The following is an 11251-nucleotide window of genomic DNA, read 5'->3' on the forward strand; positions in this document are numbered from 1 at the left end:
AAACCAATAACCGCCACTAACCTTCAATCAATTGCCGGAAATTACCGCCAAACACCATTGCTTTGTTCAATTGATAATCAATTCCAGCAACCGAAGAAACCTTGATGCTCTGATGCCAAATTTTGGCCCAATTTGATCTTCTATAAAAGAATTGATAAAGAAATAAAAAATGAATAGAGTTATGAACAAACAATCTTTTATTGCCTGAATGATCTGATGTTGAACCCTTATATAGATCACCAACAGTCGTGACCTTTGACAAATCATGCTTGCGACTTTTCAACATTGACAATTCTCTAGACACGCGTTTTTAACAATTACAAATTTGACATATTGACACTTTAGACTCTAGACTTTATAGACTTGTTTAAAACATAACTAAACATAGTTTTAACTAACTACAATACAACCCTTGTGCTTCTTAGTGATGAGTGATTAATTCTACACTGAGGACATCATAACCGCGTGCATGAAGCTGGAATAACTTCACCCATAAAGAATACAACTCCGCACCAGTGTTGTATAAGGGATGAACTTGATTCAGTTGATTTACAGCTAATGAATGATGACACACTTTAAATTTTATTTTACAACTTGCATATTTCATATTACATTATTTGAACTATTATCATCAAAATACTCATACATACTGCTATGAAAGAAGATAACACTCACAAACCCAATCTCTAGTCGCTTCATGCAGGGTTAACGGTAAAGACAGTCTGGACCACCGTAAGTGCGAATAAAAGGATTCCAGCAAATAGAGCAATGATATTCCACGGATTGTTGAAATAAGCACGTCTTAACCACGCAATATTTTTGGACCAGTAACCATTGTAGTGCCGATTTAATTCCATCCACTGATCATAATAAAAAAAATCTCTCCAGGCAACTTCTTTGCATATACTGTTTATCATATCTGCAGCCTCTTGGTTTGAGCCTATATGGTTAACAAGGACTTTTGATTCTACCAACTTGGCAATGTCCTCTTGAGTATCAATCAGCATATCCATGGCCATGGTATATGATGTAATATATTGAGTTACATTATCAGAAAACTGCTCATATGCAATGAGGTTTCTTAAAACCAACCCGGTGAAATCATTAATATCTAGTACCGGCATTATGAGAGTAGGCTTACCCCAAGAACAAGAAAAGCATGGCAACCTACTTAATTTCACTTCCATCACCAATGGCCATTCTGTATCTCGGACACGCTTAAAGTTTACCCCTGCTCTGTCCAGCTCTATGGCCGAGGGAAATCTTGAATTTGGAAATTCTGATGACGTAGCATTTTCATACTGGAAACATTCATGCAGAAGGCCAAGAATATGATGATGAGCGGTACTTGAGCTGCTCTTTAGTTTGTGTTCTTTAAAAGGGTTAACATGCTCTAGAACTGCATGGATAAGATTAATAAGAGAGGCTGTTTGATCAAATTTAGAAATAGTGCACTCAAAGATATGCTGAAGAACAAGGAAGGGGATTTGGTTTTCTAGCAGCACGAGGTCATAAATTGTAAACTGGACGAACATCATGTTTCCCAAATTTGATTTTTCACGTTTTGTAATCCTGTACAAGAATTCAAGTATGAAACAACCATCCATAACCATAATTTTATTAAGTTCAGCGTTATTGTAGGCTATTGTCTCGGCATAACACGACCTGATTTGGTTTATTGAAGCATTCACCTTCAGAGCACACGCTTGCAATGTTTCCTCCTGCATGGAATTTACACGGCTCAATAGACTGAACACATGAACGGCTTTTTCTTCTTCACCTGCTTGCAGATTTTCATCTTCTCTATGCAGAGGTCCAATAGAGACCATCCGAGGCTTGTAACAACTTAGGTTGTGATCTTTAACGGTACTAGGGACCATGTAAATAGACGGTGAAGACTGTTTAGTCTGATTTTCTCCTTTCTTTATACATTCAAGAAGGCTTTGAACGCTAATATGCACATCTCCAAGCCTCGCATCCTTATTTGCCACTGGAAATGCTAGCTTTAATTCCTATGCAATAATAGGAAACAAACTGATTCAGCACATCTAATAGAACGAAAACATAGGATAGTCATTGCTACAAATAGGCACTATACTATCAGTTACAAAATAGCAATAAATAGATCACTAGAAGATAATAGGCATCGGATCAGCGAATAAAGGACTCCACCATTTATTTTAGTAACAGTTGAGAGACCTAGTTTTGAGCGGAGGTGTCATCATGCTTTTAACACAACTACATTTACTTATCACAATGTAACTATAATCTAATGGTAAATACCTTCTCTGATCCTTGATACTGATTTTTCAGGAGCGACCATGCTTGTTTGGCTGAAGTAGCAGCGGCTATGCTTGGGAAAATTGATTCATCCACTGCTTGTTGGATGATGAATAGAGCTTTGGCGTCTTGCTTCTCAAAGTCCTTTTGACGAACCTTGTAATCACTTGCTTCTGTGTGGTCTGTTTCCAGAAAGTTTAAAAGACCCTCGGACTTTAAGAGTGTCTTCATCTTGATGCTCCAGAACTCGTAAGAGTCTCCCTTAAAGAGGACATGCGTTCGTGGTTGACTTACATGGAGAGTGCTATAGCTTGAAAACATTTTTCAGAAACAAAGAATAGAATCTATATCCAAGGAACCTGAGGATGCAGATATTATCGGATTATACGACAAAACGAATGTAATTGAAATATAAGAAACAAAATGACTTTACTGTTGCTAATAAAACATAGAAAAGCTAACGAGAGTACACACCACCATCTGTAACAAAATAGCAATAACTAAATAACGAAAACCACTAAAATTTAACTTATCATGAGTTGTCAAGAGCTACCATATATACCAGGGATGAGCATTTTGTCCCAAATACCCGTACCCGTACATGTACCCATACCCATACAAATGTAGCCTATTCGATATGGGTATCGGTACTCGTTTTTATTGAATTTCGGTACAAGTACAACCGGGTACGGGTACGTTTGGTATTTTGTGCATGATTGGAATATGTAGGGGCTAATTGGGATTCTTCATCTTAAATATATAAAACAAATTCTCCAACCATGCATGTTATTATTGAACAAGTACCAAACGCTTATTCAATATTAAACAATATAGCATCCAAGACTCAAACAAACAAACAAATCACTTAAAGTCGGCGACAGGATTAGGGTTCTTCAATACTATCTTATCGTTAAATCGGTGACCAATTTGGTACTTGTACTGTTTTCGTACCCATCGTGTACCTGTATGAGTGCGATACCCTGACTAATTCAGGTTGTTTGTTATTCGTACTAGTACCGGTTTCAAGATGGTCGAAGATTTGGAAATAAAAGGCAAGGTGGTACAAAACCGCGTGACAAACCGAAATACTCGTACCTGTAGCCATACCATACCGAAAATCTTGGCATGGGTATTGGTACATGTTTTTATTGATTTTCGGTACGGGTACATGTACAGGTACAAATACGGATATGGATACTGTACCAAGCTCATCCATAATATATACTAATGAAAACAATAAGCACATGTTCAGCGCAATATAGAGACCCGTTGAGTTTGAATAATTTTCTGATTATTATCTCAAAACCAAGTTATAATATATAGGAAACGATTGCATGAAAATAGGAAATAAAACAATTCTAAAACAATAAGGAAAACAAATAAAAGATAGATTTAAAAGTCTTGCAAGCCAAGCCATCTTTTAACTTAATCAAGAAGTTTTTGAGGAACCCGTTTAACTCAAATAGATTGTCGGACCATCTTAATATTTTGACCCATGTTGATCCGTTGATCCGTCTCTTCACCGATTTGGGCTGACTCGCTCGTATCATTTGAACTGAAATCAAATGTATGAGCATTTTGGTAGAAGAAGAAATGGCTTTCGCTATGATAAATACATTAAAAAGTTTATGTTTGACCTGAACTTTTGTTGCTATTTGTTATCAACACCTTGATAGATACTGAAAATAGGACAGATAGTCTGCCCAATTCGAGAAATGCTATTCACCGATTACAAAGATATACTGGATAATCAAGGTTGGGTTACGCTCTTAATTTACATGACCACGGACACACGTTTCCTGGCCCTGGTATGCGTAACCGGCACCGGTATACGCGTAGCCGTCCTTTAAACACACGTAACTAACGCATGAACGTGCGTAATTAACCGATGTAGAAAACCAGAAAGTCAAAGTCATAACTCATAAAAAAAATCTGAAATATACAATAATTTCAAAAAACCATTTATTTTGAATCAATCCTTTATGAATCGAACTTGTCCCGACTCGAATCTAAACAACCTTTTTAAATCAACCTGTTTTGGCCCAAACCCGTTATGACCTGTAACCGAACCCGCCAGACCCTTTGCCCGCCTTACTAATTGCTATCTAAACCTATAACAACATATTTAAGAATCTTTTATGTGATAACTTTCTAAATCAGTGGAACACATTCATCACAGGCTACATAAGTACATATATGAAGAAAACATTTTTAAATAGGACATTGAAAATAAGAAAACAGGCAGAATAGATTAACCACATTAACATACGTTCAAAAACACAAATTCGGTTTTCACAATTTCACTCACATTCAGGGTTTACAAAATACAAATTAACAGATTCAAAATGAAGTCTTACCAGAAGAAATGAGAAGATCCTTAGTCGTTGACTGAGAGAAGTTTTGAATGCCAACTTTTTTGTTACCGTATACTTTAAATACTAAAGTTATAGTCTTATTTTATATATTAAAATATATGATAGCAGTTAGAATCACATGTATTACAGGGTTAAATAAATGCAATATGATATAGTTAGTAATAAAAAAAGATTGCGTCTTTAGAAACCAATATATTGAACAGCTTGAATAAACTCATGTCTTATATGCATGGGTTCATGTAAGGCCAATTTAAGTGACTCGCGATATCAAATGACGAAACTCGTTATATATTTATGGTCAAGATAATATTTAGTGTCGGCGAGTAAAACCAGACACGAAACGAGAGCTTCGAGACACGCGTTTAGCTTCAATGGAGAACGCTTCTAGAAAGAATATTGTTTTTTTTGCTATATATATGTAACATGTTGCCATATGTATGTGTGTGTTTTCCATGGCGTAAGTCATCCACCCAAGGGGAGCTCACCTTGGGTAGGTCGGTTCGTGTTTAATATACTAAATCTTTCAACCGATGACGAGATCGTTCCTATACTTTATATTATCTTTATATATTATGTTTGATCGTTTGATTTACCGCATCCGTCTCGAGCAAAATTATCAAGAACAAAGCCGTTCGTTGTCGGATCCGGTTTCGGGACCTACAATTGGTATAAGAGCGGGTCGAATCTTATGATTCACCTTTGATCTTGATATTCAGGTTCTATTTCCGCTATTACCCGAACCGAGACGTTAAAACCCGTTGAAGTTAGAAAATAAAGTTTCTAGATCTAGAAACAAAGTTGGAAATAACGTTTGGAAATAAAGGTGCTCGAAGTTCGTCTATGTAGATCTGGGAGTTTCATGGTTTTAAAAAGAGTGATATCGATTTCCGGCAGATAGTGGCCGGTGGCGGAGTGTTTTCCGAGGAGTTTTAAACCAGATCCAGTGGGATTTGGGTGGTTTATGACGAGGTGATGTTGAAGGACGGATGCTCCGGCAGCTAATATGGTGTTTTCGACGGTTATGTGGTGGCAGCGGTGACAGGTGGCTGTGGTGATAGGGGGTGGACATGGAACGGCTGTGGTGGAGGTAGCTGGAGTGGTGGCCGAGATGATGGAATATGGCCAGTGGCGGCATCTGACGAATGAATGGCCTGAGTACAGTTTTCTGGCATGGGTGGCCAGTTACCATATGTTTACGATAATACCGGAATACGTTTTTCCGGTAACAGTTTTGGCCGTTAATCATAGGCGGCAGCGGCGGTGCTTGTAATGGCGGTAGTAGTGGTCATGGCTGAAGTAACGATGGCCGTGGTGATGGGTTTAGATGAAGTGGCTGGTAGGAGAAGATGGTGCAACAGTGGGTGGCCGGTGAATGGCTGGCTGGAACTTGGTTTTCAGGCGATGTATTAAGCAGATGGTGGTTGACAACATAATTGTCACATCCTCAAAATCCACTAACGGAGTTTTATCGTCAGAGGGTGTGAACTAACAGGATCAGAATCATCAGTTATAATCAAACCATAAAAACGTTTAAATGAAAATAAGTGCGGAAACGCAAAACCATGGAAAACAATGTTACGTCACGCAGGACGATTTAAAACCAATGATAACCGTTAAAAATAAGTTTGCATAGTTAACAGTTTTTCAAGCAATGCATGTTCCTAAACCGCGCGCCCGCCTCGGCTACCTGAGAATAACATACTAAAAGTGTCAACACAAGGTTGGTGAGTTCACAAGTTATATAAAAATAAAGTGATTATCGTTTGCGTTCAGCGTTTTGCGTTACAGCGTTTTGCGTTACAACGTTACCAGATAGTGTTATTTCAATTATATATCTATAGGTAGCTAGTCTATAAAGCATGTATTACTAAGTGTTCGACACCGAAGCTGACTCGTTTATTAAGTGCCTTGTCACCAGGTCATCCAGACCATGGTACGTGTTAGCCAAAATTACACCCGCTCGACCTCCAGTCGAGTTTAGCGTTGGGTGGGGTTTGTCAAACCCAGTAGTACTACTCAACAGTGACTCGCTATTCCAAATATTAACCGGTTCGATGTGTAGGACTTCAAATGTTTCGTTTGCCACTTAGCCTTTACAAGTGATATATAATTTACTAACAAAATCTTAAAAGCGTTTTCGGAGTATGTTATCTCCCCCAAGTGAAAAGCGTTTAAAAACAGTTTAAAGGGGTAAGTGAAACTCACTGTTTGCGAAGATATTCCCAAACTAAATCACCAAGATGCGCGTCACAGAAAAACTTTCTCTAGCGTTCTAAAACAACAAAGAGATTTTTCTAAGTGTCGGAATATTATCGAGTCTCTAGACCCGGCACATAATACCTATGCACGTAACATGTTTCGTGTTTCGTTTGTGAATCGTGTGTGACTTTAACAAATGTATTTGTGATACATTACATGTGTAAGCAATCATATACGTGTCATGTATTCATAAAGCACATCACTAGCAATTACTCCCCGTAAGGGCATTTTGGTCAAATCATGACAATTAACTAGCCATTATTCCCCATAAGGGCAATTTGGTCAAAACACGATAATAAATTAGCAAGTATTATGTTTCATGCATTTTCACAAATCTCAGCAGCTAGTTTCACCGAGACAGAAATTCTACTTAAAAGATTGTACTATTCCACCGATCATAGCATCTCAAATAATTTACCAAAAATCATCACAGAAGCATATATGTCTTAGGTTTCTAGAACATATTTTATTATATTTTTATTCCACATAGTTTTCTCACAATCATCAAATCATTACAGCAAACTCAGAACAGTCAAATTCATGCGCAACAGAATGTTATTTGCAATTCCCGTTAAACGAAAAATCCAATAAATGCAAGACCACTTGGGTTAGGTTCCTAACTCAATAAGTCAACTTCCAGAAGTGGAACCAACCCAATTGGTCTCGTGGTTCATGAGATATCACATTTACAAAACAACCTAACAGCAGGTCTAACAGCTCAGCTTTGCACAACGTTTTTGTAAAATAATAAAAGTTAACTTCTGCTTGTCCAAAAATTACAAATTTATACTCTATAGAAACTAGACTCAACCTAGTTTACTGTAGTACCAATAATCTCAACAAATTTTCACATTTACACTTCGTTACAGTCACTTAAACATCAAATACACATTCTGTCCAGAAACTGTTTGCATCCAAACTCAACATATTAACAATCTATGAACTATCATGCATTCATATAACATTCTAGACTCCATAAACACCATCCATGCACATCAATTATACATTACATACATGATTAGGGTTTTTGTTTGAACCCAAATCAAAGACACAACAATCAACATGTTACAATATCAATTCTAGTTATCAAATCATTACTCAATCAACAACAATCATATTGGTTACATGTACACATGAAATCGGCAGCTCAGGGTTTTCAATTAACCCAACAAACATCAAAATCAAGTAATAAGGATGTATAGGATAATCAATTATACCGTCCTAGCACCTAATCCTTCGATCAAACACTTGATTTGATGGTGTATATGTGTGTGAAAGTCGACGGCAGCCAAGGAGCAAGGGGGTGAGGTTCCGATCAGCACTTGTGGGGGAAGGAGAATAATAGTTAGGGTTTGGTTAATGATGTATTTATAAACATAACAAGTTACACTCAAGTCCCTCCACTTCTAAGTATTTCTTTTCTAGCCTAACTAACTTGTTTACATCTTGAGTTAACGTTTATAATCATGTTATCACATAACACATAAGTCTAACACATAATTATCACATAATTACTGTTTTGACGTTTTTCGTTTATTCATCAATCGTTTGCGTCAACTCGTTTGCGTTTCGGTGCAAATCCCGAAAGACTACACATGTAGTAAGCGTTAAGCGTCATTTAAACCCTAGTTTAAATGTAATGAAGTGTGCGTTATAGATTCAATGATCTTAAGTTTGAATTGACGGAGTTGAGTTAACGGAGTTAACCTGAAATTGACGATTGTCACAATAATGCTCCTAGGTTTTGTTTTTTAATCTCTCCTGGTAATTATTTTTTTGGGCTGGTCATATAACTTGCCATGGGCCTTAATGGACAGATTTTAGTTTTTTTTGGGGCTGTTTAAAAAGATAATTGCTTGGACATGTTTTGGGCTACATGTATATTGTTATGAGGAATGTTTTGGCCGAGCAAAGAGAATTGTTATCCGGGTTAACCAACTGAAGAAAGTCAAATACGATCGGGTTTTTGTCATTGTTTAATCGTGTTCAAAGCTTGTTATTTCTAAGGTGTTCGAGAAGTTGGATCCGAGAGGTGAACTTCGATCAAATTAATAAGCTTTGTCATTTTACCGTTGAACTCGATAATTCGAAATCGATTTGTGGATATTCGAGCTCTTCTCAACCTATATAGCTTAAGATCCTAGAGAATGGATAAAGAAGCGGGAATATCTTCGTGAATGAATTAGGTGGGTCATACCTTGAGGGGGTGAATTGAAACGAAGAAGCTTCGGTTTATCGGTTGATTGTGAAGATGCGAGACATGGTTCAATAAAGTTTTTGATATCATAAGTCAAGGGGGTGATTGTAAGGCCAATTTAAGTGACTTGCGATATCAAATGACGAAACCCGTTATATATTTGTGGTCAAGATAATATTTAGTGTCGGCGAGCAAAACCGGACACGAAACAAGAGCTTCGAGACACGCGTTTAGCTTCAATGGAGAAATCTTCTAGAAAGAATATTGGTTTTTTTGCTATATATATGTAACATGTTGTCATATGTATGTGTGTGTTTTCCATGGTGTAAGTCATCCACCCAAGGGGAGCTCACCTTGGGTGGGTCGGTTCGTGTTTAATATACTAAATCTTTCAACTGATAACGAGATCGTTCCTATACTTTATATTATCTTTATATATTATGTTCGGTCGTTTGATTTACCGCACCCGTCTCGAGCAAAATTATCAAGAACAAAGCCGTTCGTTGTCCGATCCGGTTTCGGGACCTACAGTTCAATTAAATAAAATGTAATTTGTTAACACGTATAGTTATCAAGATCAGTCTTTAAGAAAAAAAAACTTTGGCGTGATAGTTATAATTTCTGTTGTTATATTATGTTTTAAAAAAGGTATATTGGTTTTTAGAGTAAAGTGTCATTTTAGTACCTGTGGTTTGATCAACTATGTAGCTTTAGTACCTATACTTTATTTTATGCATATGACTACCACAGGTTCAAAATACGTGCATTTTTAGTACTTTTTTTAACCCCGTTAATTTTCAACGGGGTATTTGCGTAATTTCATTATTTAAATCAGGGGTATTTGGGTAATTTCATTATTATATATTTGTTTTTCTTTGTTTTTCTCCTTTTCTCTCTCCCATTAACCTGTTTCCCCCAAATTCATTCTCTTTAAAACCCTAATAATTCCTCAAACTAATCAAACCGTAAATTCAAACTAATAGAAAAGGGGAGAGAACTAATCAAACCGGTGATTCACCCGTATACCGTCATCGTTTTCGTAAATTTTCATCCTTTTTTTTCCGTTGACTGGAATGTGATTAATCGGATTCCTTTTCCGGTGGATCGTTTTCGTCGTCGTTAGCGGCTACGTATCTACGATTGGGCTTTTTTTAGTGTGATTCTTTAGTCTGCGTCAAGAGAGAGCATGGGTTGGGTTGTCAACTGGTGATTCACCTGCATACCGTTTCCATGGGTTGGGTCCTCAAACTAATCATGCGTCCGTGAAAACGTGCAGGCGAGTGCGAAGGCTTTAACTCTTTGCAACGGCTCGTACTGCGCCTCGATATTCTCGTCCATCAATTTCTTGGCGTACGATCAAACAATCTCATGTTTTCTTGAACTCACCGGAATCTCGTAACTAGCGCGAGTATTTGATGAAGAGCACGTGCACCACCTTGTAATCTACCATCTCCGCCGTAACCCCCGGAATTGAAATATGAACCGGAATCGAAAGAAGAAGAGATGAGGTTGAGGAAGAACATGAAGGCTGTGATGATGATGAAATGTACGGTCTTGATTATTATTTTGGTTCAACAATATAAAAAGGGAGATTAAAAACAAAAGAATAAAACAAATAATAATGAAATTACGTAAATACCCCGGACTTAACGGATGAAAATTGACGGGGTTAAAAAAGGTACTAAAAATGCACGTATTTTGAACCTGGGGTAGTCATATGCATAAAATAAAGTATAGGTACTAAAGCTGAATAGTTGGTCAAACCACAGGTACTAAAATGGCACTTAACGATGGTTTTTGTTAATCCCAACTATTGTCTTTTGGTCACTGCTGATCCCAACTAATGAATTGGCTACTAATGTTCCCAACTTTTAAAGTATTTGTTCCTAAGGTCCACGACTAACAGAATCCTAACGTTGTTAGTTTCAGGTTGCCGGAAAAACATTTTTGGCCGGAAAACTCAATTTTTTTCCCGAAAACTCAACATTTTCGTCCCAAGCATCTTGGTAGCTTCGTATCGGACCTTAAGAAACCTTTTTATAGTAAAATCCCCAATTATTGAGGTTGCTGGAAACCCTAGAACCATCGTCGAATTAGGTTGATGGTGCTCAAGTGGTGGTAGTTGGTTGGCGGTGAGTCA

The 11251-nt window shown here is 37.3% G+C and overlaps 1 protein-coding gene across 1 annotated transcript; it reads right to left on the minus strand.

Moving 5' to 3' along the window:
- Positions 1 to 641: 641 nt before the first annotated feature.
- Positions 642 to 2673, minus strand: LOC143548094 (UPF0481 protein At3g47200-like). The gene is made up of 2 exons (XM_077039350.1): positions 2284 to 2673; positions 642 to 2012 (listed from the first exon to the last, which is right to left on the minus strand). The coding sequence occupies exons 1-2, from the start codon at positions 2599 to 2601 to the stop codon at positions 696 to 698; spliced, it is 1635 nt and encodes a 544-aa protein (XP_076895465.1). The 5' UTR covers positions 2602 to 2673; the 3' UTR covers positions 642 to 695.
- Positions 2674 to 11251: the final 8578 nt, after the last annotated feature.

This window comes from Bidens hawaiensis, unplaced genomic scaffold (genome assembly GCF_021521415.1).
Source record: "Bidens hawaiensis isolate Kalapana, Puna unplaced genomic scaffold, B.hawaiensis_p1.1 tig00014910_1, whole genome shotgun sequence".
Classification (NCBI taxonomy): Eukaryota; Viridiplantae; Streptophyta; class Magnoliopsida; order Asterales; family Asteraceae; genus Bidens; species Bidens hawaiensis.

What these genes read in the sequence shown, in the direction of transcription:
- LOC143548094 (XM_077039350.1), bottom strand. Translation starts at nt 2,601, where the DNA reads ATGTTTTCAAGCTATAGCACTCTCCATGTAAGTCAACCACGAACGCAT. An exon ending in AGTATCAAGGATCAGAGAAG is followed by an intron (nt 2,013 to 2,283) that starts GTATTTACCATT and finishes ATTATTGCATAG; the next exon opens with GAATTAAAGCTAGCATTTCC.